Source organism: Hemitrygon akajei, chromosome 4, assembly GCF_048418815.1.
Source record: "Hemitrygon akajei chromosome 4, sHemAka1.3, whole genome shotgun sequence".
In the NCBI taxonomy this organism is placed as follows: Eukaryota; Metazoa; Chordata; class Chondrichthyes; order Myliobatiformes; family Dasyatidae; genus Hemitrygon; species Hemitrygon akajei.
In genome coordinates this window covers 75732575-75759973 of record NC_133127.1, presented here as the reverse complement: position 1 = coordinate 75759973, position 27399 = coordinate 75732575, and the positions used below count along the sequence as shown (strand labels likewise).

The 27399-nt window shown below is 43.6% G+C and overlaps 1 protein-coding gene across 1 annotated transcript; it reads left to right on the top strand.

Annotated features, from left to right (window-relative positions):
* Positions 1–222: 222 nt before the first annotated feature.
* dctn6 (dynactin subunit 6) lies at positions 223–23089 on the top strand. The gene is made up of 7 exons (XM_073042879.1): positions 223–307; positions 5627–5691; positions 6739–6844; positions 10219–10307; positions 11750–11797; positions 15591–15733; positions 22137–23089. Exons 1-7 carry the CDS (start codon positions 273–275, stop codon positions 22233–22235), a joined length of 585 nt encoding a protein of 194 aa, XP_072898980.1. The 5' UTR covers positions 223–272; the 3' UTR covers positions 22236–23089.
* Positions 23090–27399: the final 4310 nt, after the last annotated feature.

Genomic DNA, 27399 nt, shown 5'->3' with positions numbered 1-27399 from the left:
CAGCTTCATATGTTTCTATAAGTTGATTTTCGCAAACTGTAAACTTCACGCATTAAACAAAATCCGCCATTGACCCGTTTGTTCTGTGAGTGTGAAGCCTGCAACAGGAGGGCAGAGATTGCCGGAGTTACCCCGCAGCATGGTCACACCTCGGGGAAGAGAAGGCGAACCGATGCTCCCAGATTGGGCCCTGCAAGGCGCATGCGCGACGCGCCGTTGCCGTGCAGGAGGCGGTGCGACGCGCATGCGTGCCGGCCGTGAGGAGTGGTAAGATGGAGACCGGGTCGGGGAGGTTGGTACAGAAAAGGTAAATAAAAACGGCAGCGCAGGTTTAAATTTGGCAAGAAACATGTTGATTGAACGAAAATTGTATAGGAGAAAGGGTCGGGTTCTACATAATCTGTGGGTTTATATTGATACAGGACGGGGTTTGTAAATTTTGTGTCGAGTTCAAGGAGGTGTCAGAATAAGAATCAGGTTTTTTTTTATTACAGATATGAATATTTTGTTTCATGACAGCAATACAGTATATGACAAATAATGCGAAGTTATAAAATAAATAGTGTAAAAGAGGAATGGCGAGGACCGTTCAGAAATCGGTTGGCGGAGGGGAGAAACTGTTCCTAAAACGTTGAGTATGGAGTCTTCAGGATACAATGGTAGAAATGAGAAGAGAGCAAATCCCGGACGGTGAATGATGTTGAAGATATTCACAATAGTGGGGAAAGTTGTGCCCGTGATGGAGCGTGCTAACTGTAATTCTTTGCGGCCTTTTTCGATCCCGCACATTGGAGCCTCCGTATTAGTGGGGATACAACCAGTCAGAATGCTTTCCAAGGTACATTTGTACAAATGTGATAGAGTCCTGGTGGCATACCGAATCTCCTCAAACTGTTAATGAGTTTGAACCCCTAATGAGCGAGGCTCAACACCCCCATCCTAACCACATCCTTCTGGAGCACCTTCGAGAGTATCTTGAGCTGTATCACTGTCTAATATGGGAATTACAAGGCATCTGACTGCAAGACCCTGCAACTGATTGTGAGGACTGCTGAGAGAATCACTGGCGTTTCTCCCCCCACCCCCCAATCCAGGACATGTACCAGAAGCGTTGCATTTGCAAAGCCCTCAGCATTGTTAAGGACCTTTCCCGTCTGTCCCACAATCTCTTTAAACAACAACTGTCAGGCAGAGGTACTGTATTATAACAACAAGGATGGTTAGGTTGGGTAACTTCCTCTGAGATGTTGACAACCAGTAACTTGAAGCTGCTCACCTTTTCCACTACTGGCCCCTCAGTGAGGACTGAATCAGAATTAGGTTTAATATCATCGGCATATGTCATGAAATTTGTTCACTTTGTGGTAGTAGTACAATAGAACAAAACTGAATTACTGTAAGTGTATATATATATTAAATAGTTAAATAAGTAGTGTTCAAAGGTAAAAGTAAAATTTATTATCAGAGTACAAACACGTCACCACATACAACCCTGAGATTCTTTTCCTACAAGCATACTTAGCAAATCTATAGAACAGTAACTGTAAACAGGATCAATGAACAACAAACTGTACAATTGCAAATATAAATAAATAGCAATAAATAACGAGCATTAAAATACAAATCCTTAAAGTGAGATCATTGGTTTTGGGAACACCAGAAATAGGATGAGTATAGTTATCCCCTTTTATTCAAGAGCCTGATGGTTGAGAGGTAGTAACTGTTCTTGAACCTGGTGGTGGGAGTCCTGAGGTACTTGTACCTTCTAGCTGAGGGTAGCAGCGAGAAAAGAGCACGGCCTGGGTGGTGAGGATCTTTGATGATGGATGCTGCTTTTCTACATCGACATTTCATATAGATGTGCTCACGAGTTGGGAGAACTTTACTCATGGTGTACTGGGCCGAATCCACTATGCTTTGTAGGATTTTCTACTTAAATGCTTTGGTTTTCCATATCAGGCCATAATGCAGCCAGTCAGCACACTTTGAACCATATGACGATAGAAATCTACCAATTTTGATGACACACTGAATCTCTGTAGACTTGTGCTTTTGGGAATTATATTTATATGATGGGTCCAGGACAGGTACTCTGAGATAATGAGTCCCAGGAATTTAAAGTTACTGACCCTCTCCACTTCTGATCCTCTGATGAATACTGGTTCATGGACCTCGGTTTCCCTCTCCTGAAGTCTACAATCAGTTCCTTGGTCTTATTGACATTGAGAGGTTGTTGTTATTAGACCACTCAATCTCCCTCCCTCTTGTATGCTGATTCATCACCATCTTTGATAGTGCAAAATAGAAATAAAAGTAATAGTGAGGTAGTGCTCATGGGTTCAATATTCATTCAGAAATCAGATGGCAGAGATGAAGAAGCTGTGACAAGTGCCCCAACACAGCTTCCCTCACTGCCATTCAGGACCCCGGATGGTCCTTCCAGGTGAGATGATACATTACTTGCGTGCCTGTCAGGGTCGCCTATTGGGTACAGTACTCTTGGTGCAGCCTCCTCTACATTAGTGTGACATGATGCTTGGTTTGTCAAGAACCTTCATTCTGTTTGCCTTAAAAGCTAAAATCTCCTGGTGACGACCCATTTCGATTTGACTTCCCATTTCCATTCTGACATGTCTGTCCATGGAAGTCAAAGATCCAGTTGCAGAGAGGGGTACAGAGGCCCAGGTTTTGATGCTTATTGATTCTGCCAGTGATGAGGTCAGACTCAGATTGGAGGAGCAGCGCCTCATATTTTGTCTGGACAGCCTCCAACCTGATCGATCTCTTCAACATCTGGTAGTTTTGCCCCTTCGCTCATTCTTTTGGTTTTCTATTTCCTATTCAGGTTACCGTCTCACCCCTTTACTTCTCACTTACCTGTCACCTCCCTATGATTCCCCTCCTTCCCTTTCTTCCATGGTCCACTGTCCTTTCCTGTCAAATTTCTGTTTTTTCACCCCTTTAGCTCTTCCACCTATCCCCTCCTAGCCTCTTACTTCCTTCCCATCACCCACCCACCTTCTCCCTCATCTGGTTTCACCTATCACCTTATAGCTTGTACTCCTTCCTCTCACCCCATCTTGTTATTATAGCTTTTGCCCCCTTCCTTTCCAGTCGTGATGAATAGTCTCAGCCTGAAACGTTGATTACTTATTCCTCTCCATAGATGCTGCTTGGCTTGCTGAGTTCCACCATGGTTTATGTGTGTTTCTCATGAATTCCAGTATCTACAGAATCTCTTGTGTTTATGCCATGCAATTACTTACAAAACCCAAGGTCAAGATTGAACCCAGATCTCTGGTGCTGTGTATCAGTGGCTCTGATAGTTATCCCCACAATGTGTAGCTGACGTTTTATAGTTTGGCTTGGCACACAAGAATATAAATTGAAAAACAAGGAAAGGAAGGGATGTCAAGTAAAATTGGCCTATCCCGATACAAACTCCAGAGAGGTAGAATTGATTCATTCTTCATTCACTGTGACCTCGGTTCCCCCCACTTTCTCCAAACTTGGGGGGCAGCCATGGGCGCTCACATGGGCCCCAGCTATGCCCGCCTCTTTGTTGGCTATGTAGAACAGTACATGTTCAAAACTCCCCAACTCTTCCTCCACTGCACTGACAACTGCATTGGGGCTGCTACATGCACCCATGCTGAGCTCGTCAATTTTAACAACTTTGCCTCCAACTTTGCCTTCAATTCACTTGGTCATCTCTGACACCTCCCTTCCCTTTCTCGATCTCTCTGCCTCCATCTCTGGAGACAAACTGTAAACCAACACCTTTCATAAACCTACTGATTCCCACAGTTATTTCTTCCCACCCAACCTCTTGTAAAAATGCTATTCCCTTTTCTCAGATTATTCGCCTCTACCGCATCTGATCCCAGGACGTGGCTTTCTGTTGCAGTACATCAGAGGTGTCCCCCTTCTTTAAAGAGCGGAGTTTTCCTCCCTTCAGTATTGATGCTGCCCTCATCCGCATCTCCTCCATTTTCTGTACATCCGTGCTTACCCTATATTCCCGCTGCCTTAATAGTGATGGAATCTCTCTTGTCCTTACCTACCACCCCATCAGCCTCTGCAACCAACATGTTATCCTCCGCAACTTGTTCCATCTCCAGAGTTCCTACCACTAAACATATCTTTACCTCCCCCCAGCTCTCCGCTTTCCACAGGGATCGCTCTCTCTGTGATACCTTTGTCCATTTGTCCCTCACCTCTAACCTTATTCCAGCCACTTATCCCTGAAGTTGCATAAGTGCTACACCTCCTCCCTCACCTCCATTCAGGACCCCAAACAGTTCTTCCAGCTGAGGCAACACTTCACCTGCGAGGGCGTCTATTGTGTCCAGTGCTCCCGATATGGCCTCCTTTACATTGGTGAGACCTGTCGTAAATTGGTGGTCTGCTTTGTTGAGTACCTCTGCATCACCTGCAACTTCCTGGTGGCCAAGTGTTTTAATTCTGATTCCCATTCCTGTTCTGATGTGTTAGTCCATGGCCTCCTCTTGTGCCAAGAAGAGGCTTCAGGGTGCGGGAGCAACACCTTATATTCTGTCTGGGTACCCTCCAACTTGATAGCATGAATATCGATTTCTTCTTCCAGTAAACAAATTCCTCCACCCCCCCACCCCACTTTCCTCTGACCTTTTACTACTTCACATCTGCCTTTTACTTCCCCCTGGGTTCCTTCCTCCTTCCCTTTCTCCTTTGGTCCACTCTCCTCTCCTATCAGATTCTTTCTCCTCCAGCCCTTGACTTTTCCCACCCACCTGGCGTCACCTATCATCATCTAGTTCTTTCATATCTCTTTCCCAATTCCCCACCTTTTTATTATGGCATCTTCCCCCTTTCTTCTCAGTCCTGAAGAAGGATCTTGGCCCAAAACGTCGACTGTTTATTCATTTCTAGATGCTGCCTGACCTGCTGAGTTCCTCCAGCATTTTGTGTATATTGCTTTTTATTTCCAACATCTACAAACTTTCTCATGTTTGTGACCTCCCCTCTTCCAGTTTGGATAAAGCCCTTGACCATGTCTCATTTATTTCTTGCCCTTCTACTCTCATCCTTTTCTATCCTTTACATTTTGTATGGATAAGAACAAAGATCTTCAAGTCCTAGCTTTCTGCACCTCAAAGCATCAAAACATTTTAAACGTTATTATTACAAGGTGCTGTGCCATATACAGTAATTCTTCAAACTGCACTCCCGGTGTTGTCACCACAGATCACTATCATTTCCAAATGAAGCTAAGTTATTTTCTGCATTCAGACATAGTTTTCTACATATATAATGCATAGTTTTGTGAAAACACAGCCTCTGGTGTTGTCAATGTGTTTGTAGTAATTGGCTGTTTAAAGTGGAGACCAGGATGTCGATAAGGAGTGGAGAACTTCTTTCTCTATTATCTCTACAAGATAATTTCTCTATTATCTTAGTAAGCTAATAAATCGTACCAGAATATATCTCTCCTAGATGAAAACAGTTTCTGTTTGGGAGAGGAAGCCTAATAGACTGCAGCTTTGAGCAATTCCACAATAAGTGTAATTCACTAATTAACTATGTGATGTGGAAACTATATTTTATTGTAAATGTACTCTTAACTAATACAATGCATTCTGTGCAGTGTTAAAATTGCAGCTGGAGCTGTTGTCTGTGTGGAAAGTGAAATCAAAGGAGATGTAACTATTGGTAAGTGATGTTTAAAAAATGCTATTTATTTTTAGAATAAGTTAATGCTTGGTTCTGGTAAATTTTGATTTAACCAGCATTATGCCATATCCGTCACAAATGTGTCAAGCATAATGACACAAAGGACAATGAAATAACACTAATTACATAATATCTAATTTATCTTTAACAGTCTTTTTGCTTCTACATTAACAATCAGGCTGATGATACTCATTATTTAGGTTTAATTTAAAATGCATTTTTTAAAACTGGATATGTGCAATTAAATATATAAATACACAAGCTCCTGTCAAACATATCTTGCTATTCCCAGAAGGTGAACACCTGATACTTGATGTGTATGATTTTCTCTTTTAAACTGCTGAGCATCACTTTTGGCATCAAAAATTAATAAGTGCTAGACTTTTTCCTTCAGATTTTAATTACTGGAGAATTAAATAACTTTTTCTTTGTTTTTTCCTTTGTTATTTTTCTTTCTCTTTATCATTTGTACATAGTTTGACATTGAATTAATTATTCTGACTTTTCAAACTCTGTATGTAACTGACACTTAATTGATTTCCCTTGTGGGAAACAGCGATTGATGACATAGTTTCAGACTAGGTGGTTGCACTTTTAAGAGGAGATGAGAAGATTTTTTCTGGGGGTTATAAATCTTTGGATTTCTCAATCCCAGAAAAACGTGAAGGTTGAATGATAGATTTTCTTTTGACTGTAAAGACACCAAGAGTTACTGGGAAAAGGGAGAAAACTGAGCTTGGGTCCAGATCAGAGTAGACATGATCTTTTAGTAATTTCAGTACTCAGAACCAATAATTAACTTTATACAGTAACATCTTTAACGATTTTTGTTTGAAAACCCGAATACTCCATATTCACAGATTTTCTCTTATCTACCATGCTGGTTAAACTTCTGAAACTGATAGAACAATCTTTGGTCTTATACTTGTGTACGTATGTCAGAATATCAATCTGGTTCACAGTATAAAACTATTGCTTTCTCCATTAGGTGTAGCATGAGGGTAAAAATGCAGTTTCTTTTCTAAGGTCCTAGGACAGTAGTTCATCCTAAGGCTCGTATTATCGCAGAAGCAGGACCGATCGTCATTGGAGAAGGGAACTTGATTGAAGAACAAGCACTTATTATTAACAGGTATGTGTGAGACCAAATGCTAAATGGGTATTCACAAATAAAGATTCCAGACATATAACAGAAATTTATTTTGCTTCTGTAAATACTTCCTCCTATTTTGGGAAAAACAAGGAAATCAGACATGTAAGGATTTGAAAAGGATGACAGTTTTGAAGGAAGTTACTGCTTAACTGGGTGAGAATGTACACCCCAAGCAAAGTGGTGCTGATGAATGAATGGTACTTGGTGGGTATTAAAACTAAACCTCTCAGCAGATATATTGATAACCTATAATATGATTCAGTATTAGACAGCTGCTATGGAGAAGGATACTATCAGGCAGAAATAGTATTTTATGACTGGGACATAAAAGAATGACTTTGGTCTTCCCAGAACTTTGGTTGAAATTTCTCCATCCAGTTTTGGATAATGGTTGAGCACTGTGATAATTTAAAAGTTTTGCTGGTAGTGAGATGTAGTTGAGTACCTGAATTTCATTGGAAACTGGTGTTTATTTTGGGATAACATTGCCAAGAAGCGCTGTGTAGTTAGGAAATAGAATATAGCCTGAAACATCAAACCTTGAGAGAAAGAAATGTAAAGAGAAATGATTACTAGAAATACACTGAACAAATGGGAATAAGAAAAGATGTGGCAATTCCACACAGAGAAAGGGAAGCCATTACTGGTAATTCCGTAACTAAAAAGGATGAAATGGTGAGTGCAGTTGGAAGACAGTGGGAAGACACTGAAGAGGGATATTTGCTTTGAGTTGAAATGAATGAGGAAGGATAATTCACCTTTATTAGTCATTCACTCAGTGAGCACTTTATTTGGTACAGCTTTCCAGTACTGGATAGGACCCCTCTTTGCCCTCAGAACAGCCTGAATTCTTCGTGGCATAGACTCAACAAAATGCTGGAAACCTTTCTCAGAGATTGTAGTCCATCTTGACATGATAGCATCATGCTGTTGCTGCAGTTTTATGCTGTGAATTTCCTGTTCCTTCACATCCGAAAGATGCTCTATTGGATTGAGATCTGATGACTGTGGAGGACATTGAAGTACACTGAATATCAAGATTCCTCAAATTGAATGTTATTTTTTAAAATCTTCGTCTTTCCAGTTTTGGTGAGCCCACGCCACTGTAGCCTCAGCTTCCTGTTCTTAGCTGACAGGAGTAGAACCTAGTGTGGTCTTCTGATGCTATAGCCCATCCACTTCAAGGTTTGATGTGTTGTGCATTCAGCGATGCTCTTCTGTACAACTCTGTTGTAAGGTGTGGTTATTTGAGTTACTGTCACCTTCCTGTCAACTTGAACCAATTTGGTCATTTTCCTCTAACCTCTCTCATTAACAAGGTGTCATCCATAGGACTTCTGCTCACTAGATATTTTTTGTTTCTCATACCATTCCCTGTAAACTCTGGAGACTGTTGTGCATAGAAACCCCAGGAATCAGCAGTTTCTGAGATACTCAAACCATCTCGTCTGGCACCAACTGTCATTCCACGGTCAAAGTCACTTGGATCACATTTCTTCCCCAATCTGATGTTTGGTGTGAATAACATCTGAACCTCTTGACCATGTCTGTGTGCTCTTATGCATTGAGTTGCTGACATATAATTGGCTGATTAGATATTTGCATTAATGATCCGGTGTACCTAATGAGTGGCCACTAAGTGTACATGTTAGATTTATGACTTTGCATCAAGCTGTTTATGAGAGGGATATTCCCAGGAAAGATCGGCATGGAATTGGGAGATAATGTTCTAAGTGGCTCTCACATAGCATGGCTGAAGTGGAGTGGACACTACTTGAGGATGAGACATATGAGCAGTAATGACTAACACCAATGCCATTCAGTTGAATAGCTTGTGGTTGAAAGAGCTAGAAGAACCTACAGTGAGCATTACATGAGGAAATCACTTTCATGGCAAGTTGGTCCATTGCTCTAGGAAGGAGAGTGAAGTGATTTAAGATCCTGGAATGTTGGTGAAGCTGCTTCCATTTAATGGTGACAGTGAACATGGAAGGGAAGTAAGTGATATTTAAGGCTGATTACACCAGAGAAGAAAAGCTAGGTGTTATCTTTGCATTTGGATGAATAAGACCTTTTCAAATTGATATGACCTGGCAATAACCCAAATGTATAACAGGTAGATCTGGAAGTGAATCACAAAACCAGTTAATGTCATATCTCTTAAAGAATGCATCAATAGATAGAAAGGATAGACAACTTTGCCCAATCCCATTATATTTATTTGTTGTACTCACCAATTCCAACATAGATACTAACTTAAAACTTTAACTATAACTCACAATATTGAATACATGATGTTGTTTGTGGAGATGACTATTTTGATATTTGTGTGTGGATGGATGAGCAGGGTAGAGGAACAATGTTTAGAATATGAACTGCATTTGGAAAACTCAACAGCTTGGTGCTGTCTTGTAATTCTGTCAGAATGCAGGGTTGCCATAGCCAACAAATTTTATCTTTACACAACACAACACACACAATCATTTTTGATATAAACAGGATTGTCCCTTCAACTCACAATTTAAAAAATAATTTTATGTGTTATAATGTTTTTACCTTTCAGTAACAGTGCCTTTGCCTCTTTCTTCAACCTTGAATCCTACTTTACATTTTAAAATTCTAAATCTCTGTTGACCTGCCCTCTGATTGTTCAGTAATCCTGACAGTTTAGTATCTGGCTCACTCTAAAGTGTGAAACGTGATCAGGATGCCTAGTGGGGTGTGCGGCTAAAGTTGGGAGGTCCAAAGTGCTGTTGGGGCCAGGGTCTGGACTGCAGGCTGGGTGTGTGGTTGGAGCCAAGAGTGAGCTCAAGAATACCAGTGTACCCGTAACTTGGTTAAGTTTGCAGTTTAAGCCAAGGTCCAAAGTACCTTACATTTTCTGCTCCTTTTAAACTCAACTGGTTCATTGGAACATTTATTATACTACTGTGTGATATGTAAAAAAAAACAAGAAGTATAAATGTGTTTGCACATTGATAATATCCAATTGTCTAGAAAACCCACTAGCCTAGCACTAACAAAATCCAAAGGGTGATATTTATCAATATTTTAATGTTAACTCTTTTGCTATTGCCAACACCACAAAATTAATCCCAAACTTCTTCATTTCACTTTTTGAATCTGTAAACTTTCTTAAACCTCAGAGTTTAAATGTAACTTTCAGACACCACTTCCAAACACTATACAAAATCCCTCAGTGTCTTCTCTGATTTTTCTTTCTTTAATCTTTACAAATTACCCAAGGGCAATTTCTATGCTAAAGGTGCAACAGCAAAAAAATGCAGTTTTCCTTTTTGAAATAGACAAGATCTTGTTTTATGGTGTTAATAAAAATTGCTGCTGTCTTCCAGCTATCCAGAAAATCTTGTGCCTCAAAAGGAAGATATTGAACCTAAGGTTATGACTATTGGAACAAACAATGTATTTGAAGTTGGTTGTCGTATCCTTTCTTGTAAATAATTATCAATAAGCTTTGCTTTCAGATTATTATGATTTGGTGAGTTGTAAGAATTCAGTTTCCACAAATGATGTTGTTTCCAGTGCTATAAACCATTCCAATCAAGAATTATTTTGATATCCATCTGAACTGTAACTGAGTTAGTTAAAAGTTATTTGATTATTGTAACCCAGGCAAAAGCATTAAGATGAAAACCATCCACAGTAGTTTTGTTATTTCTTTTTAGTTTTGTCTTCAATTCCACGACTCCTGAATCTCTGTTGTAAACAACATCATGATTACAGGATACACTCCAGACCATGTGTAACTGAGACAAATCCCTTTCCAATTGGTTATGTCCAAATACCAAACAAAAACTTATATAGTGGACAGCATGACTATAGATGAACGCTACCAAACAAGCTGCCACTAAATGTTTTTGCTCGAATTTATCTCTAAACAAAGTCATTAATCTAATGGCTGGATCTTTGTCTATATTTTCTGCAAATAACAGATTCAAGAATCACAGTGAACTTTATTTTTCAACTCACAGACCTCCGTTGATACCCCTGTCCCCCCCAACCCATTCCTATCTATTATTTTAGTCTGGTTCTCTTTCTCTCTTTTCCCCCCTCACTATAATCTCCCCCCAGCCCTACCTTTCTTTCTTTCTCAGTTCCCATAATTCTCCACCTTCCCCCTAGCCCATTTCCCTTCAGCCTATCACTTCTCAGCTCTCTACTTCATCCCTCCCCCCACTTCTTATCCCCCCCTCGACCATCCCATGTTACTTCACTCCTGATGAAGGATTTCGGCCCGAAACGTCGTCACTACCTCCTCCCATAGATGCCGTCTGGCCTGCTGAGTTCTGCCAGCATTTTGTGTTTTTATGAACTTTATTAAACATTGTTTTGTTAAAGTTGACACTGCAGAAAACTTTCATGAGAGGTATCAGGTGAGGAAAGAGTATTATAGTACTGGTTGGCAGTAAACACCATTTGCTTTGTGCTAGGATATGGCTTTTTTTTTGTCTAAGTGCTTTGTAGGTGTTTCCAAATCCAATTCCAGCAATAATACCAATAGAACAAATAATTGTTGGGTAATGGAGATAAGGTTAATTTGTCTTAATTTAAAATGAGTTTGAATTCATATAGTGATTACTGTACAGAAAAGTAGCTATCGTGGTATTTACAATTTTACTTAAGTCATTTTGCATTCTTGGTCCTCTCTAAAAATTCACTATGTGAACATTACAAGTGTCAAATTAAGTTAATCTCAGCATTGAAAGAAGTAACATCCACGTCTAAGAGCTGGAGAGAGGGAAATTGCAGTAACGAGTAATACTTTAGGATGGTCTGAGGATAATGCAATATCTTCAGAAGAGAAAAATGGAAGTGATCAGAAAATAAATGGTACAGTTAATTTTCTTTAATTACCTACATCAGATTTTGAAGCTCTGAAGATTGGAGATAACAATGTAATTGAATCTAAAGGTAAGCTGCATTTGGGAAAGAAAATGTAATTCTGATCAAACGCTTTGAAATAAAATTGAGTGGTTCTTGTTCTCCTGTCTTACCAATGACTTGTTTCACTATCTGCTATTTCAGTTGTTGTAGGATTTTTGCAGAGAAATGTGTGACCAACCAAGCTGATGAAAATTTGTTGCCTTGGCTGTCAAAATGGACAGAATTGACTGGTATTTTGCAACTATTTAATCTACTGCCGGACCTTTAGAACACCACACAAATATACACACCTGTAATGTTTAAAGGCAGAAGTGCCAAAGGTGTATGCTCTTATCTCTGACAACAAAAATATTTGTTGAACAGTTAAAATGAATGCAGGTAGTCTAAGGCACAGAAGCAATTTTTTTCTTAAAACTCTATATAAAAAAAAACAAATACAGTGGATTTTGGTTAATTAGAACACATCAGGACCAGTACATTTTGGCCCAATTATGTGGCTGCCCCAATTAGTGGACGTTTCATGGAAATAGTTAAAAAGGTATAAATAGACAAACTACTGTTTGACTAATAAGTTATGTATTTAGGACACTAACAACACTATTACAGTGCTGTGTGTGTGGCCTCTGTTGGTCGTGGTCGACCATGGGTACTGCGCCTCTGGTAGTCACTGGGAGTGGCCTCTCTAGGGCTCAAGCCAGGGCAGAGTTGATATGGAGATCCGTCTGTTGCCCATGCAGTGGGATCACCCCTCTCCACGCTGATGACAGGTCCAAAGGAACGACGAAAGTCGATACAGTTTGGTGCCAGCAGCATCGCAGGAGTTGCCGTGCAGGTGCTGGGTACAGCAGTCAGCTACCTTTGGGACTCCGACTTTGGATTTTTCCTCAGTGTTTATTCCTAATGCCTTTCCCGTGAGTGGGTATAGCCGTAAGGCAGCGGAGGTTTGAAATTGGGAGTTTTCTCTCTCCTAGATGAGCTACCATCCGTGATTAACGAGCCCCATCTGCCTGGAGCAACGAGTTTTAAGGCGCCAGTGATCCGCCTTTGCCCCTTCTCCTGTCAGTGAGAACAGCTCCACCGGGCATAAGAACTATGCCACACGTGAAGGCTAGAAGTTGTCAGAGGCTTTTTGAGATGCATGCCATGGAGAGCGCTTGTTTAGCAGTGGGAGCTCGTCCCCACTACCACCCTTTGGCTATGACTACCTTTGGAGCCACTACAGTACTATAAAACTGTGTATTAGATCCTAATTGTTATTGACGAAGGAATTCATCCACTGTAAGCTGCTGTGTTCGATTAACTGCATAAATGAACAAAATCAGTGCAGGTAATGGACTGCCTTCATTGCATTCCTGAATGAAATAGTGTTGTAATCCAACAAACAATAACCTTGCATCCTGTGTAGTCACTAGCTCAAGTTCAGAGCTCAAGTTTCTGCACTTACAGTGTCAGCACTATCTTCCTCATCGTGTGCTTCTTGAATTTAATGTGGAGCGTTCATTTCCATCGAAATAACCAACCATCAATTGTTTTAAAATCTTCATAACTCAGCTTCTTAGCTACCTCATATGACTTGTTTTTATAAAATAGTAGTCCACTGACACACACACACACACACCTCATCCATCTTTTCAACATTTGGTTCCTTACCTTCAGGCTTTTGTTTTTGGGATCCTCTCTGTTGTCCCTCATGTACTGCCCATTTTCTTGTAGTTATTTAGCTGATGTATGTATGAAGCGTGCATCTGTAGATTTTGGCACTCCAGTTATCTCTGCCAGCTGACAATGAGTGGTGTTAGGTGGACGGTTTTTAATTTGGTCTAGTAGGGTAATTTTTTAGGCTAATGTCAAATCTTTAAAAGGCATCTTGGTAAGGGTCTGAATTTTTTAAAAATCAAAATAAAAAAACAAAATTATTAAAAATCGCTGTTTTGAACTGGTGTCCATTGGCCCAAATGGATAACATAACATAAGCACATGCAACTGACGTTATTTAAAAACTGTTTGCTCTAAACGTGGTGTAGTGTCTAACGTCCACACTAGTGCATGTGACTGATGCTAGTTAGGAACTGTTTGGCAACAGTCTCCTGGCCTAATTAAGTGGCATAGCATTTCAAACAGCCAAAGAGAATCCCAGCTATTTTCTCAATTAGTTTTTGTTCTTTAAGATTTGTCCTAAATGAAGAACTGATTTGAAGTTATTACTTTTAAAAACTTTAGAAAAATTAGTGGTCAAAGTTGTAAGTCCCGATGGCTGCCATTCCAAGGTGTTTTTAAAATAAGGTGAGAAAATGGTTGATATCATCAATGTAGTGTAAAGATTCCCCAGCTTAAATTGTATCCTAGAAAAGAAAATTGGAAGTTCCATTGCTGAGTTTGTGGCTTTTTACACAGTGGCATAAACTTTCTAAAGTAAGAAAATCTTAATTAAATCTGTTAGGACTCAGCTGGATTATATTTTAGGATGAATGTTAATGCTAGAGTAATTTCCAAAGATGAGGAATTTATCTTGTGGAGACTGCAAAAATCTGGAGCAGAAAAAGATACAAGGAGATGAGAGGGATGTCTAAAATCCATGGTACATTCATAGAACTTTGGTAGAGGTTTTCTGGTGACATAGTAAATTGCCTCAAACCCCCAATGAACTATAGGTGCTGGCATGCTTTCTTTGTGATTGCATCGGTGTGTTAGTCCCAGGATAGATCCTCTGAGATGTTGACATCCACGAACTTGAAGTTGATCGCCCTTTCCACCGTTGAGGACTGGTGTGAGTTCTCCCAACTTTCCCTTTCAAAAGACCAGAATCAATCCCTTGGACTGGCTGATGTTGAATGAAAGGTTGTGACACCACTCAACTAGCCAATCTGTCTCACTGCTGTGTGCCTCACCATTGCCATCTTGATCATGAGTATAGTGAGAGTAGAGCATGCATCCCTGAGGTGTGCCTGTGTTGATTGTCAGCAAGGATGAGGTATTATTACCAATTAGCACTGATTGTGGTCTCCCAATGAGGAAGTGAAGGATATAGTTGCAGACAAACATACAGAGGCCCAGTTTTGAAGCTTGTTGATCAGCACTGAGGTACAATGGTGTTGAGCACAGCTGTAATCAATGAACAGCAGCCTGATAAAAGTATTGTGTTGTTCAGCTGCTGCAAAGCCAAGTGAAGAGCCAGTGAGATTGTGCCTACTGTAGAGCTGTTGTGACGGTAAGCAAAATTGCAGTGGATCCAGTTCCCTAGCCTTGACCAACCTTTCAGAGTACTTCATTACAGTGGATCTGAGTTGACAGTCATTGAGGCAGCTCACCCTAACTGGTATGATCGATGCCCTTCTGAAGCAGGTAGGAACCTCCGACTACAGCAGTGAGAGGTAAGCACAGGTTTTCAGTAACCTGCCAGGTACACCTTGTCAAGGGTTAACTCTCCTGAAGGATGCTGTGACGTCGGTCTCCGAGACAGAGGTCACAGGGTTACCAGGTGCTGCGGGATTTTGCACAGGTGTAGCTTTATTCTCCCTTTCAAAGCATGCATTGACATGTTTCTGTGCATTTTTTGATACTATTATGAGACTGGTGATCCATAATTCATGGTTTTTAGCTGTTTTTGTATTTGTTTCTTTTTTGGTTGTGAAATTGGATTGGCATAGATGTAACATTAATACTTTAGATTGATTAATCTTTATGCTGTAATTGTAACAGTTGAGATGTTGCAGCCAGTATATATTCTTTCTGAAGATGTTATTTTTCTGTTGGAATTTTCTTAAACTGCTACTTATTATGTTTCAGATACCTATAGCTTTATGTTTTTCTTTTGTCTCAGCATATATAGGTAGAAATGTGATCCTAACCAGTGGATGTATTATTGGAGCCTGCTGTCATGTAAATTCCTGTGAAGTTATTCCAGAAAACACAGTTATCTATGGAGTAGATTGTATGCGAAGAGTACAGTCGGAACGCCCACAGGTAGGAGACAGACAGGAATAAATTAATACTAATAAGAGTTGCCCTCAGAGGGAGTAATTCGAGAGATTTGTGAATGAAAAAGAGTCATGTGGCTAAGGACCTATGTGGAGGAGTCTGAGAATGGGTAAATCACATATGTCAAACTCAAGGCCCGCGGGCCAAATCCGGCCCGCAGTGGAATTATCTTTGGCCCGCGAGATAATATCTAATTACTATTAAAGCTGGCCCCAGTAATCGAAGCGCCTATGGCGTATGATATGGCTAATGCTGAGTTTATTCAGGTACCAGGTTTTCAGGGTTTTTAGTGTTTATTCGGCAGTCTTCTTCATAAGAAACGGAATTTGTAAAGTGAAACACTTTGTAGTTATAGCAGAGACTGAGACACATGAGAGCAGGCTGAAAAAACGGGGGGAACGAAAGCTGCGTTCGCACGCGTCCGACTGATCCGGCCCGCATGAAGCTGCATTTTGCTCAATCCGGCCCGTGACCTAAAATGAGTTTGACACCCCTGGGGTAAATCAAGATCTTGAAGTATTGAGAAGGAATTTAGGATCAAGTTGAGTGTAGAGAATGGCATTTTTGTAGTCACTGGTATCTGGTAGTATTGATGTGAAACAAAATGTCTTTCAAATTGTATTAAGTTAATAATAGTGTAAATTAATAAAATTTCAAATACTTTTTCCTTGAAGATACTTATAGAATAACAATCTATTGAAAAGTTTTGTAGTCTGTAAGTTTTATAAAACTCTGGAGTTAGGACTATTACATTCAGTTCTGGCCACGCCATTATAGAAAGGCTATGGCGAGAGTGCAGCAAAGGTTTAAAGGCAGACGTACGTCAAAACGTACAGTGAAATGCATCATTTGCGTCACCAACCTGTACAGTCTGAGGAGGTGCTGCAGCAGTGCGCGAGCCCTCTACTTTCTAAATCCTTACTAACCTGTTTATCTTTGGAATGTGGGAGGAACCTGGAGCACTTGGAGGAAACACATATGGTCATGGAGAAAAGGTACAAGCTGCTTACGGACAGTTGCCGACCCCGATCGCTGTTGCACTAAAACATTATGCTAGCTGCTATGCTACCATGCTGCCTGAATTGTAGGGTTATGTGCCATAAGGAGAATTTGGACAAACAAGGGTAGTTTTCTCTGGAGCAAGAAAGACTGAGAGGAGACCTGGTAGAAGATAGAAGACTTTGTGGCGACCCACTTCCTAGCGCACTCGAACCGGCTCACAAATAGCCAGCGCGCCGGCATAAAGGCCAGTCCCAAAAGGGCGCCAAGTCTGCTTCACCAGCAAGGGGAAAAGCCGGCGCGTGGGACAGGACTGTGAATACGTGCCCCCTACAGCATCCGCGCGCGGGACGGGACTGTGAATACGTGCCCCCTACAGCATCCGCGCGCGGGACGGGACTGTGAATACGTGCCCCCTACAGCATCCGCGCACGTGACAGGACTGTGAATACGTGCCCCCTACAGCATCCACGCGCGGGACGGGACTGTGAATACGTGCCCCCTACAGCATCCGCGCGCGGGATGGGACTGTGAATACGTGCCCCCTACAGCATCCGCACGCGGGATGGGACTGTGAATACGTGCCCTCTACAGCATCCGCACCCGGGGAGGGCGGGATCAGGAAGGCTTTAAAGCGAGGCTGCGAAGTTCAAATAAGATCTTTTTGTAACTGCAGTTCATTGACTCCGTGTCGTTATTTCAGTGCAGGGTGTAGCACACCGCTACAATTGGTGACCCCAACGGCCCAAACGATTTTTGGACCGGAGATGACTGACGCCGCATCTGTTCATGCGGTTTCGTTGAAACTGCCAAGCTTCTGGACGCTACGACCTCACCTATGGTTCCAGCAAGCAGAAGCCCAATTCCACGTTCGGCAGATAACCTCGGAGGACACACGTTACTACTACGTGGTAAGCTCCCTCGACCAGGACACAGCGGCCCAGGTTGAGGAGTTCATACAGTCTCCCCCAGTGGACGGCAAATACACGGAATTCAAAGCCCTGCTCATAAGGACTATCGGACTCTCACGGCGCAAGCGGGCTGCCCGCTTACTGCACCTGGATGGTTTGGGAGACAGACCTCCATCGGCTTTGATGAATGAGATGTTGTCTCTGGCCTGAGGACACAAGCCCTGCCTCATGTTTGAGCAGGCATTCCTGGAGCAGCTGCCCGAGGACATACGCCTGCTGCTGTCCGACGCGGATTTCAGCGACCCCCGGAAGGTGGCAGCCCGGGCGGACTTGCTGTGGAAAGCCAAGAAGGAGAGTGGGGCGTCCGTCGCACAGATCACCAGGCCACGCTCCCAGCAGCAGACCAGACCGGGCCTGGCAGCAGAGCCCACTAGCCCCAGAGGGAGGGGTGAGGAGACCAATGAACAATGGTGTTTCTACCACCAGCGGTGGGGCGCAGAAGCCTGCCACTGTCGCCCGCCCTGCAAGTTCCCGGGAAACGCCAGGGCCAGCCGCTGCTGATGGCTACGGCGGCTGGCCATCGGGATAGCCTCCTGTATGTCTGGGACAAGCGGTCGGGACGCCGCTTTTTGGTCGACACCGGTGCCGAGATCAGCGTCTTACCTCTGACAAGTTACGACACCCGCAACAGAGAACCGGGTCCCACCCTGAGGGCCGCGAACGGCAGCACAGTAAGGACCTACGGCACCCGTACGGTGCGGCTGCAGTTCGGCTCCAGCCAGTTCACGTGGGACTTCACACTGGCCGCCGTAGCCCAACCACTCCTGGGCGCAGATTTTTTGCGGTCTCACAGCCTACTGGTCGACCTGCCGAGGCAGAGACTGGTCCACGCCGAGACCTTTCAGACATTCTCCCTGGGTGAAGCCCAGTTGCCAGCCCCACACCTCGGCTCCATCACGCTGTCCGACAACGACTTCACCAGAGTCCTGGCGGATTTCCCATCGGTTCTGGCACTGCAGTTCACGGCAGCCATGCCCAGACACGGCGTACAGCACCACATCCCGACACAGGGACCACCCCTCCACGCCCGTGCTCGAAGGCTTCCCCCGGACAAGCTCCGACTGGCGAAGGAGGAATTCAAGAGGATGGAGGAATTGGGGATCATACGGCGGTCCAACAGCCCATGGGCCTCCCCCCTGCACATGGTGCCCAAAGCAACAGGGGGCTGGAGACCGTGCGGCGACTACCGCAGGCTGAACGAGGCTACAACACCGGACCGCTACCCTGTGCCACACATTCAGGACTTTACAGCAAACCTGCACGACGCACGGATCTTCTCCAAGGTAGACCTCGTCCGGGGATACCATCAAATCCCGATGCATCCTGATGATGTCCCCAAAACGGCACTCATCACCCCTTTCGGCCTTTTCGAGTTCCTCTGCATGCCGTTCGGCCTGAAGAATGCCGTACAGACGTTTCAGCGGTTAATGGACGTGGTAGGACGCAACCTGGACTTCGCTTTCATCTATTTGGACGACATCCTCATAGCCAGCAGCAGACATCAGGAGCATCTGTCCCACCTTCGTCAACTCTATGCCCGACTGAGTGAATACGGCCTGACAATCAACCCGGCCAAATGCCAGTTCGGGCTCGACACCATCGACTTCCTGGGCCACAGGATCATTACAGACGGGGCAAGCCCTCTGCCCGCTAAGGTAGATGCAGTCCGCCATTTCCCCTGACCCACCACAATCAAAGGCCTTCAGGAATTCGTGGGTATGGTAAATTTCTACCACCGCTTCCTCCCTTCAGCTGCCCGAATCATGCGCCCCCTGTTCGCCCTGATGTCGGGTCTGGGCAAGGACATTACCTGGGACGAGGAGTCCGCCGCCACTTTCATTCAAATGAAGGATACCTTGGCGAACGCCGCGATGCTAGTGCACCCCAGAATTGACGTCCCTACCGCCCTCACAGTGGACGCATCTAACACGGCAGTCGGTGGGGTACTGGAGCAACTCATCGAGGGTTGCTGGCAACCCCTGGTGTTTTTCAGCAAACACCTGCGACCACCCGAGCTCAAATACAGTGCTTTCGACAGGGAACTGTTGGCGCTGTACTTGGCAATCCGGCATTTCAGGTATTTCTTGGAAGGTAAGCCCTTCACCGCGTTCACGGACCACAAACCGCTTACCTTTGCGTTCACAAAGGTGTCCGATTCCTGGTCGTCCCGCCAGCAGCGACATCTCTCCTACATCTCTGAATACACGACGGATGTCCGGCACGTCTCAGGTAAGGACAATGTCATGGCGGACGCACTCTCTCGCCCTAACATTCATGCCCTTTCCCAAGGGGTAGACTTTGAGGCGCTGGTGGAGGTGCAGCAGGCAGACGAGGAGATCCCTAGTTACAGAGCCGCAGTCTCCGGTTTGCAGCTCCAGGACCTCCCCGTAGGCCCAGGTGAGAGGACCCAACTCTGTGACGTCCAACGGCCAACCCTGTCCCGGCAGCCTGGCGGCGGCGCGTTTTCAACTCCATTCATAACTTAGCGCACCCCTCCATCAGGACAACCATCCGGATGGTCTCCAGCAGGTTCGTTTGGCACGGACTCCGCAAGCAAGTCAGTGAATGGGCCAAAACATGCATGCACTGCCAAACAGCCAAGGTGCAGCGGCACACCAAAGCCCTGCCGCAGCAGTTCCACCCCACCCACCGGCGTTTCGACCACATTCATGTGGATATCGTGGGCCCCCTGCCAGTGTCGCGAGGAGCGCGGCACCTCCTCACTATCGTGGACTGGTTCACAAGATGGCCAGAGGCGGTCCTGCTCACCGACACCACCTCCGAATCCTGCGCCCGAGCACTGATTGCAACCTGGGTATCTCGCTTTGGTGTACCGGCCCACATTACCTCCGACAGAGGCGTCCAGTTCACCTCCAGCCTGTGGTCAGCTATGGCCAGCCTTTTGGGGACATAGCTGCACCACACAACTGCCTACCACCCACAGTCGAACGGCCTGGTGGAGCATTTCCACTGTCACCTAAAGTCGGCTCTCATGGCCCACCTGCGAGGAGCTAACTGGGTGGACGAGCTTCCCTAGGTCCTGCTCGGCATCCACACGGCGCCCAAAGACGATCTGCACACCTCGTCGGCCGAGTTGGTGTACGGCGCACCCCTGGTCGTCCCCGGGGAGTTCATACCAGCCCCAAGGAGGCATGAGGAAGAACCCGCAGCAGTGCTGGGCAGACTGTGCGAGAGGCTCGGCAACCTGGCCCCCATACCCACTTCGCAGCATGGGCAGAACCCGACCTGCGTACCCAAAGACCTGCAGAACTGTAAGTTTGTGTTTGTACGACAGGACTGGCATCGGCCACCGCTGCAACGGCCCTACGAGGGGCTGTTCACGGTGCTCAGAAACAACAGGTCCACGCTCGTGCTGGACGTTGGGGGGAGAGAGGAGGTTTTCACGGTGGACCGACTCAAACCGGCCCATGTGTACGTGGCGCAACCGGTCGAATTTCCAGCACTGTGGCGCAGAGGCCGACTTCCCAAACAGGCTCCGGCCCAGACTGTGGACATTGGGGGGTGTATCGCCGGTTCTGGGGGGGGGGGGGGGTTATGTGGCGACCCACTTCCTAGCACACTCGAACCAGCTCACAAATAGCCAACGCGCCGGCATAAAGGCCAGTCCCAAAAGGGCGCCAAGTCTGCTTCACCAGCAAGGGGAAAAGCCCGCGCGCGGGACAGGACTGTGAATACGTGCCCCCTACAGCATCCGCGCGCGGGACAGGACTGTGAATACGTGCCCCCTACAGCATCCGCGCGTGGGACAGGACTGTGAATACGTGCCCCTTACAGCATCCGCGCCCGGGGAGGGCGGGATCAGGAAGGCTTTAAAGCGAGGCCGCGAAGTTCGAATAAAATTTTTTTGTAACTGCAGATCATTGACTCCGTGTCATTATTTCAGTGCTGCGTGTAGCACACCGCTACAACTTCATAAATTCCAAGAGGCATGGGTAGAGTAGGCAACCAGAATCTTTTTTACAGTATTGCAATGTCTAATACTAGAGGGTATGCCTTTAAGGTGAGAGGGGCAAGTTTTTGTTTTGCACAGACCGTGTCTGACATGTGCTGTGATGGGTGGTGGTGGAAGCAGATAGAGATGTTTAAGATCTCTTAAATAGACATTTGAATGTACAGAAAATGGTGGGAAGTGGACCATGTATAGGCAGAAGAGGTTAGGTTTGTCTGTCTGTGTAGTTGTATATCTGAGAGTTGAGATTTTCAAAACAGGTTTGTTCAGAGATGCTGCCTGACCTGAACCATCATAAAAAAATGACTAATCGTATCCTGTAACAGTATAATGGACTATTTTTCTTTTGAAATGTAATTTGGTTGTTGGCTGTTTTATATCCTGAAACTTACAGCTTTGTTATCCCAAGTGTGAATGTTTAATTAGTGTGTAACCTTTTTATTTATAGCCACAAACTCTGCAGCTTGATTTCCTGATGAAGATCTTGCCTAATTATCATCACCTGAAGAAAACAGTGAAAGGATGCTCCACTCCAATAAAAAGCTGAAGAGGACCAGAATCTGAGTTCTGCGGAGGAGCTAATTTATTTTGTTATAAGCTTGGTATCCGAGAAATAGCAGCCATGCTGAAGTAGGAGAAACAATTGCATGTAGAACCTTATCCTGTAGTATATAATGTGTCCTTCATGATTAAATGAAAATATAATTTGTTATAACAATTGTTGATTTGTTTCAGTTAACTTGGTCAGTTCTTGTTTTCACTATTTAGTTAATCCTATTCCTTTAAAGTAATTATGTAAATATTACAGCAATCTTAATGTGGACCAAAAACTAACTTTAAAGACAAAGGACATTACAAAACCTGTTGGTCTTCTGTTAATTTTGCATAAAATTAATAGTTCTCTTCCCCCTTCCATATCATTATGTACTAATAAAGAAGCTGAAACTAAAAATGCAGCAGTTCAGTATAGTAGTTTACCATGGTAATGAAGCAATTTGTGAGATGCCATTATAGCTTGGTGTGCCGGAGTTCGAAGTTCAATTCTATAAGGAATTTGTACGTTTTCCTCGTGAGCACGTGGGTTTCCTCCGGTTGCTCCGCAGTCCAAAGGTGTACCAATTAATCGGTCATTGTAAATTGCCCTGTGAATAGGCTCGTTGGGCCGGAAGAGCCTGTTTCACGCTGTATCTCCAAATAAAATAAAACAGATAAAATATTTACTTTTAGCTCCTTGATTCCATTTTCACCAATTCTCAACCTTCATTGATTAAATTTGATTAAGTGAAAAATACTTATCCAAAACTTAAACTACCAACACTGATTGCGAAGAAAACATTTAGTTATAATGTATGATTTACCTACTTTACAATAATAAATGGAATTTTGAAGTATTTTATTGAACATCCTGAGATCATGAAAAGCAATTTATTACTGAAAGCATTTAGATATTGATTGTGATACCAGTAGGTATATTTTGATGGCAGTCATAATTTAAAGACTTTCTTCTTCGTGGTTGAAATTTCTGTGGTTTAACAATTAACTGCATAGTTTTGTTTTATTATAATTACTTTATAAGCTTCCATAATGAGAGAGTTGGCAGTGGCACACTGATTTGACCGTAAGACACAGGAGCGGAATTAGTCCAATCAAGTGTGCTTTGCCATTCCATCATGGCTGATTTATTATTCCTCTCAACCCCTGCCTTCTCCCCATAACCTTTGACACCCTTATTAATCAGAAACCTATCAACCTTGACTTTAAGTACACCCAAAGACTTGACTTCCACAGGCATCACCCTCTGGCTAAAGAAATTCCTCCTCATCTCTGTCCTAAAGGGACATCCCTCTATTCTGAAACTGTGCCTTGGACTCCCCCCCCCCCCCCCCCCACTATAGGAAACATCCACTCTGTCTAGGCCTTTCAATATTTGATACATTTTAATTCCAATGAGTACAGGCTCAGAGCCATCAAACACTTCCCATACGTTAACCCTTTTATTCCTGGGATCATTCTCATGAACCTCCTCTGGTCCTTCTCCAACGCCAGCACATCTTTTCACACTTAAGGGGCCCAAAACTACTCATGATACAGTCTGACCAATGCCTTAAAAAGCCTCAGCATTACATCCTTGCTTTTATACTCTAGTCCTCTTGAAATGAATGTTGACTTTGCATTTTCCTTCCTGACTACTAACTCAACTTGTAAGCTAACCTCTGGGGAATCCTGCATGAAGACTTCCAAGTCCCTTTGCACTCTTGATTTCTGAATTTTATCCCTGTTTAAAGAATAGTGTAAGCCTATATTCCTTCTACCAAAGTGCATGACTATAAACTTCTGCAGACTCCCTGCTTCCTCAACACTACCTGTCCCTTCAGCTATCTTCATATTATCTGCAAACTTAGCTACAAAACCATAAATTCCATCATCCAAGAAGTCATCTCTCTGACATAGTGGTGTCAAGAAAACAAAGGAGCTGGTTGTGGATTACAGGAGGAATGGAGACGGGCTAACCCCAATTGACATCAGTGGGTAAACAGCTTTAAGTTCCTCGGCATCCACATCACCAAGGGTCTCATGTGGTCTGTGCACACCAGCTGTGTGGTGAAAAAGACACAACAGCACCTCTTTCACCTTAGATGGTTGTGAAAGTTTGGTATGGGCCCCCAAATTCTAAGAAATTTCTGCGGGGGCACAATTGAGAGCATCCTACCTGGCTGTATTACTGCCTGGTATGGAAACTGTACCTCCCTTAATCGCAGGACTCTGCAAAGAGAGGTGTGGACAGCCCAGTGCATCTGTAGTTATGAACTTTCCATGATCCCGGACATTTACAAAGACAGTTGTGAGAAAAGAGCCCTTAGGATCATTGGGGACCTGAGTCACCCAACCACAATCTATTCCAGCTACTACCATCAGCATAAAAGCCAGGACCAACAGACTCTGGGACAGCTTCTTTCACCAGGCCACGTGACTGATTAAGTCATGCTGATTTGAATGTATTCTATGTTATATTGACTTCTGTTTATTATAAATTACTATGGTTGCACATTTAGACGGAGACATAACGTGAAGAATTTTACTCGGGTATGTGCAGGATGTAAGAAATAAAGTCAATTCAATTCAAATCATTGACATATAACATGAAAAGAAGCAGTCCCAATACTGACTCCTGTGGCATACCACTAGTCACCGGCAGCCAACTAGAAAGGCCCCCTGTATTCTCACTATTTGCTATCTACTAGGTTTCAGGTCCAGTCTCTCAGCTCTGTGGATACCAGAGGGCACCTACCAATATCTTGCCCGGACCGCTGAAAGGTCTTGTGCATCAGGTAGGAGAGAGAAAGAATCATATAATCATGCTAAGGGGAAGGGGACTTTGGTTGAGCCATTTCTCTCCTGCAGTCCAGGAAAGATTGAATAATGATGGTGGACTAAGAGTTTTGAAGAGGTGGGGGTAACTAACTGAACCTCCAGTCTGCTACTGGCAATTAGTTTGATTTCCAGCATGCCCTTCTCCAGACAGCTTAATCTGTAGGTGTACTGGGACAGAAACATTTGTGTGCCACTGTCTGCTGAAAAAGTGAGAATGTTGGCTAAGTTTGTGGTGTATTGTTGGTATGATTGATGGAGATGGTGAATGAACTCAAAGAAGGTGCAGATGCTGAAGACTCAAAATAAATAATACTGGAAAATCCTAGCACCGTCTATGGAAAGAGAAATAGACAACATTTCAGGTCCACAACCCTTCACCAGACTGGAGAAGAGAAAATAAACATTTCATTTTCTGCAATAGAGAATGGCATGTTCCTGGACTTGCCCAGTAGATCAGAAAAAGAAAAAACAGCCAATGCAACATGAAAATGGAAAATGCTGGAAAGTCTCAGTAGGACTGGTAGCCGTTGTGTTAACATTTCTAATGAGGGACCCTTCACAGCTCAGAGAGAGAATCAAGAGGCTAGTGTTGTGTATTTAATATTTATGTAATCTTGTTTGTGTGTGTGTGTATGCATACAAGTATATAGATAAGCATTTCTGTTCATTTAAATAATTCATTGAGTTGTATGCATAAATAAGTGAATCATCATGCTACCATGTGATACGTATGTGCCTCGCTTAGAGTAAACTCAGAGTTAGACTTGCATTTGAGACTCCCATGTCTTTACAAAACATAACACTGGTGACAAGGCAAACACGAGGAAATCTGCAGATGCTGGTATTTCTAAAACCAACCCGACTTGTTGAAGCGCAGCAAGAAGATCAAATTAAAAATTATGCAGCGTATGCATAAAGCAGCCCAGTACGTGTTCTTTGGAAGGGAAGACACAATGGAATTCTATTTCAAAGTAAGAAAACTGAAGAATTCATGGGTTCATAAAGAGTGAGTACCAGGTCATAACAGTCATTAAAAAAAAGCAGAAATGGCTAGCTACATCGGAAAGGACACATTTGATCACATAACAAATAATTGGATTTTATATCCTGAGCAAATTGAACAGTATTTTGAACCAAACTCACCCTTGCTGATACTGTCAAGAGGGATGCAGGAACACTTACAAATGAAACCACTGTTGATTACAGAATGCTTCAGGTTTCACAAGCAGAATCAAAAAGAAGACCATTTCAGTGTACGTGGCTGAATTGAAGAGATTGCGCATTGTCTGGTAATGTGTTTAATGATGCACTGAGAGATTGTTTAGTTTGTGGAATCAAATCATTCAAAAATGGCTCCTATCTGAAGCACAACTTTGCATTTAAAAGAGCAGTTGACATTGCTGTTCCAATGGAAAGCACAGACAGAGATGTGATTGAGTTTCAGTCAGGAATGAAAGTGAGTGCAAACAAAATGACAAAGTCTAAACAGAACTCGGCCTGGCTGAACAAATTGTGTTACTGTTGTGGTAGAGGCTCACATTCAGCAGACCATTGCAGATTTAACATAGAAATTTGCAGAAAATGCAACAAAGTAGGATGCATACAAAAAGCACGTCAGGCAGACAAACATAAATGGATTGCGTAGGGGAAAAAAAGAGATCAAAAAGTCAGTTGAAGTTTCCAAAAGAGCATGCTGTTGATGAAAAATCTGATAATGATGCCACAGTACTATGTAGCCTTGAGATTTACAATGTGTAAACTTATCTATATTAGACAAGCAATATGGCATACACCAGAAGTGAATGGGAAATTAATTAAAATGGAATTGGGTAAAAACACAAAATGCTGGCAGAACTCAGCAGGCCAGACAGCATCTATGGGAGAAGGTAGTGACGACGTTTCGGGCCGAAACCCTTCATCAGGAGTGAAGTAACATGGGATGGTCAAGGGGGGATAAGAAGTGGGGGGAGGGATGAAGTAGAGAGCTGGGAAGTGATAGGCTGAAGGGAAATGGGCTAGGGGGAAGGTGGAGAATTATGGGAAATGAAAGAGAATGAAAGGTAGGGCTGGGGGGAGATTATAGTGAGGGGGGAAAAAAGAGAGAGAAAGAGAACCAGACTAAAATAATAGATTGGAATGGGTTGGGGGGGGCAGGGGTATCAACAGAGGTCTGTGAGTTGGATGTTCATGCCGGTAGGTAGGAGGCTACCTAGGCGGGAGATAAGGTATTGCTCCATCGACCTGCGCGTGGCCTCATCTTGACGGTAGAGGAGGCCATGGACAGACATGTCAGAGTGGGAGTGGTCTGTGGAATTGAAGTGTGTGGCCACAGGGAGATC